The sequence below is a fragment of the Trachymyrmex septentrionalis genome, unplaced genomic scaffold (assembly GCF_001594115.1).
Source record: "Trachymyrmex septentrionalis isolate Tsep2-gDNA-1 unplaced genomic scaffold, Tsep1.0 scaffold85, whole genome shotgun sequence".
Classification (NCBI taxonomy): Eukaryota; Metazoa; Arthropoda; class Insecta; order Hymenoptera; family Formicidae; genus Trachymyrmex; species Trachymyrmex septentrionalis.
In genome coordinates, this window is record NW_017306038.1 from 341,495 (window position 1) to 344,822 (window position 3,328).

At 39.2% G+C, this 3,328-nt stretch overlaps 1 protein-coding gene across 1 annotated transcript; it reads right to left on the minus strand.

Moving 5' to 3' along the window:
- On the minus strand, positions 1-3,084 carry LOC108755148 (nischarin). Its single transcript, XM_018497993.1, has 3 exons — positions 2,649-3,084; positions 1,512-1,824; positions 1-1,433 (listed from the first exon to the last, which is right to left on the minus strand). The coding sequence occupies exons 1-3, from the start codon at positions 2,774-2,776 to the stop codon at positions 468-470; spliced, it is 1,407 nt and encodes a 468-aa protein (XP_018353495.1). The 5' UTR covers positions 2,777-3,084; the 3' UTR covers positions 1-467.
- Between the last annotated feature and the right edge of the window lie 244 nt (positions 3,085-3,328).

Here is a 3,328-nt window from a genome sequence, read left to right on the forward strand (position 1 = left end):
TTCATTGTTATCGATAAAACTCTATGCATGATATGTATAAAACAGTGGAAATTTTACAAATTTATTTTTTACGATTCAAATGACATTATGTTCATATTTATAATTTTTTCATGGATTGTGTGAAGTTTACTTTTTACTTGCTTGCAAGAAACACGTCTTCCATCTCGAATTTATGCATGAGACAACACGGAAATATCATAAAACGCAGTTTACTTTATTTTGGCATGTTTTCAAGAATCATAGTAAAAGTAAAAAGTACGTCGTTCTTACGTTATTCACATCGTAAAAACTGCAAATGTATAATAAATCGAGACCAAAAACAATTAATATTACGGTTTTACCAAGAAGAGAGGATCAGTCTCGTAGTGTAATGAAAATCTACATACCATATAAAATATTTTTGTTTTATATCTAAATGTTCTTCACGCAACACGGTTGTCGCAATAAGAGAGCCACAATTAAAATATCTATACACTTGGAACTTCAGCGGAGAAAAGTGGCGCGTCGGATGCGGTGAACGACGGCGATTTACCTTCCCTCGCGATGCGCAATGCTTGATGAACCGACACTGTATCGAGTTCCTTTTGATTCGGTTTTTCATTATCCAAACAAATATCGGCGGCTCTCTTGCCAAATGGCTCCAGAACCTTGACTCTGTAATCAACTATTGTCGATACTGGATTGCCCGTTAGTCTCAAGTTCTCTAAGCATGGCAAATGACCGATGTGCTTCACCTCCTCGATTTTCTCGATACGATTACAACTCACGTCTAATCCCTCCAACGAATACAACTTCGAAAAACTGGCGAGTGATGTGAGTTTGTTTTGTGACAGGTCGATGTAAACGATATATCCGAGTCTCGTGTGAAGATCGTCTGGAAGATGAGTAAAATTGTTCGATGCTAGATACAACTGGGATAATCTCGGCAACAGTGTCACGTTGGAGATTTCAGACAGGTGATTGTTATTCAATGTCAAGCATTCTATTTGCGGCAGTAGTTTAATCGCCTCGTCTATAACTTCTATGCGATTATCACTGAGGTCCAAGTGCGTCACCTTCATCCATACATGAGAATCATTAGCGTTTTCGATATTTTTATGAACCTCTTCGCACATAGCCAATTCTACGATATTTCTGAGCTTGGTATTGGTAACTTTTAACGTAGTTACAGTATCTCGAAGGTTTCCCATGTTGTAAATTTTGTCGACTGGATACCGATCAATCGTTAAATACTGCACATTTTTGAAGGTGGATAATTCAATAGACAAAGCGGACGGATAAATATTGCTAGTTTTGTAAGGCTCTGAACTTCCTTCAATAGTGAGGCTAGTTAAACGCGAATTAAAATCCAAAACGTGACTGAAGGCATATTCTTTATCCACAACTTCCAGCAATGGGCACGGCTGCTTTAATCTCTCGCTGATTGCATACAACTGAAAGTAAAAAAAATTAACAGATGACATCAGTGTGTTTGTAAATTTTCATCAATTAAAAAACTAAGATTTAATTACCTGTACAGGATTGAATTTGTAGCTCGTCGAAGCCTGTAGCAAAGTATCACCCGTTACAAAAAATTCCAACGCCATACTTTGCACAAGGAAATATATATCGTATTCGTGCAGATCCAGGAATAGGGCGAGCTCCCTGGGCATCGCCTTTTTCAAATAATTATACACAGCATTGAGATATATCTCGAGACTCTGCCTACGCTTCTCCACGAAAACCTCACATTTGTTGCCTATGAGTTTCTTCGGTGGTAAAATCTCTTTTTCGACGCAATATTTGGAGACAAAGCTGTCGTGCAACGCCGCAAATGTACTATACCTTTGACATAAAGGATAACCATAGTTTTTTCTTTTCCCTTTACGCATATATCATTTTTATTTCCGTTGGAAAATTACATGATAAATGTTTGCGTTTCATGCCTTTATTCTCTTCATCTTAATTATCTTTATAAGGAAACAAAAAATATACTTTTTTTTTCTAGCAAGAGATAGACAGATGACATTGTGTAACACAGTTAATCATTCAACTCTTATTTTTCAATGTTAAATGAAGATGAAATGTGTTCACTATGGATGCTTTCCATTTGGCACAAGTTGACACAAGTGATGACATTTTATCTCTGTTACTCCGTGAATGTCAACATGGAACGATGCTTGTGTCAATTTGTATCTAAATAGAAAACATTCAGTGTTAGGTCTGTAGAAAAATTATTAGGGACATGAATAAATATTAAATATTAAAGAAATAGAAAAAAATTAGGAATGGAAATTAAATGTAAAGCACAATGGATACAAACAATATATGAAACCAATGAGAATTAAACGTAAAGCACAATAGATAAGATATGACATTTGAGGATTGTTTTCAGTACAACTTCTTGGGTAGTTTATCTTTTATTTTTTTCTCTTCAACGTAAAAAGAAAAAGAGAAAAGATGAACCGTGCAAGAAGTTCAGCTAACAGGCCTATTATGTGCCTTACAATGTGTCATCTGTGTCTTGCTGGAAAGCAGTTACATCTCAAGCTTTTATATATATATATAAACGTTTGCACATACAAACAAAAGTCACGAATTAAATAAGGCGCAAAACGATGCTTGGGATGAGAATGGAAGCGAGTGCCTTGAGTGCCAATTAATGTTACCTGTGTTTCACGGTCCATTTGATCGACGCGATCGTAACCTCGATGCAGTAATACGTGACACCGTCCACCGTGTCGACCGACGGTATTTTCAGGTGGACGTTTTCCTGATTCAACAGCAGGCACGCCATGACCGGGCCCGTGACGCGCAATTTACGTGGCAAAGGTCCCTCGAGTCGCGGACTCTCAGAGGTTATCCTCGCTTAATCGGCGGCTGCCGCCGCGCCGTATCGTGAGATAGCGCGGTGCGGTGCGGAGCATTTAGGGGCAGAGTCTGCGGTTTTTGCGCGTCGCACGGGTCATCGTGATTACGTATGTTACACACGCCTCCGCACTTATCACCGATGTATACCTCGCGACGAACGACGTTGCCTCGTAACGGGAGGCGAGATCGTGATACGAGTACGCATCTTTGACACTTGACAGCTGTCTCGTTAACCGCGGGAGGAAAAAAAACTTGAAGAGTGTCCGCTGCTTCCATCTCACGGCGAGACGACGCACTACACGAATGTGTCTCTCGGTCGGTCCGGTCGGTCCGGTCAGTCCCTGTAATAATTAATTAATCATAGGACCGTCTCTATCAATGTAGATTAACTTTAATCTCAGTGCAACTTAGACCCGATTGCACCAATGTTACTTTGACTTTAAGCGAGACTTAAAACTCTCTCTCTCTGTCTCCGTTC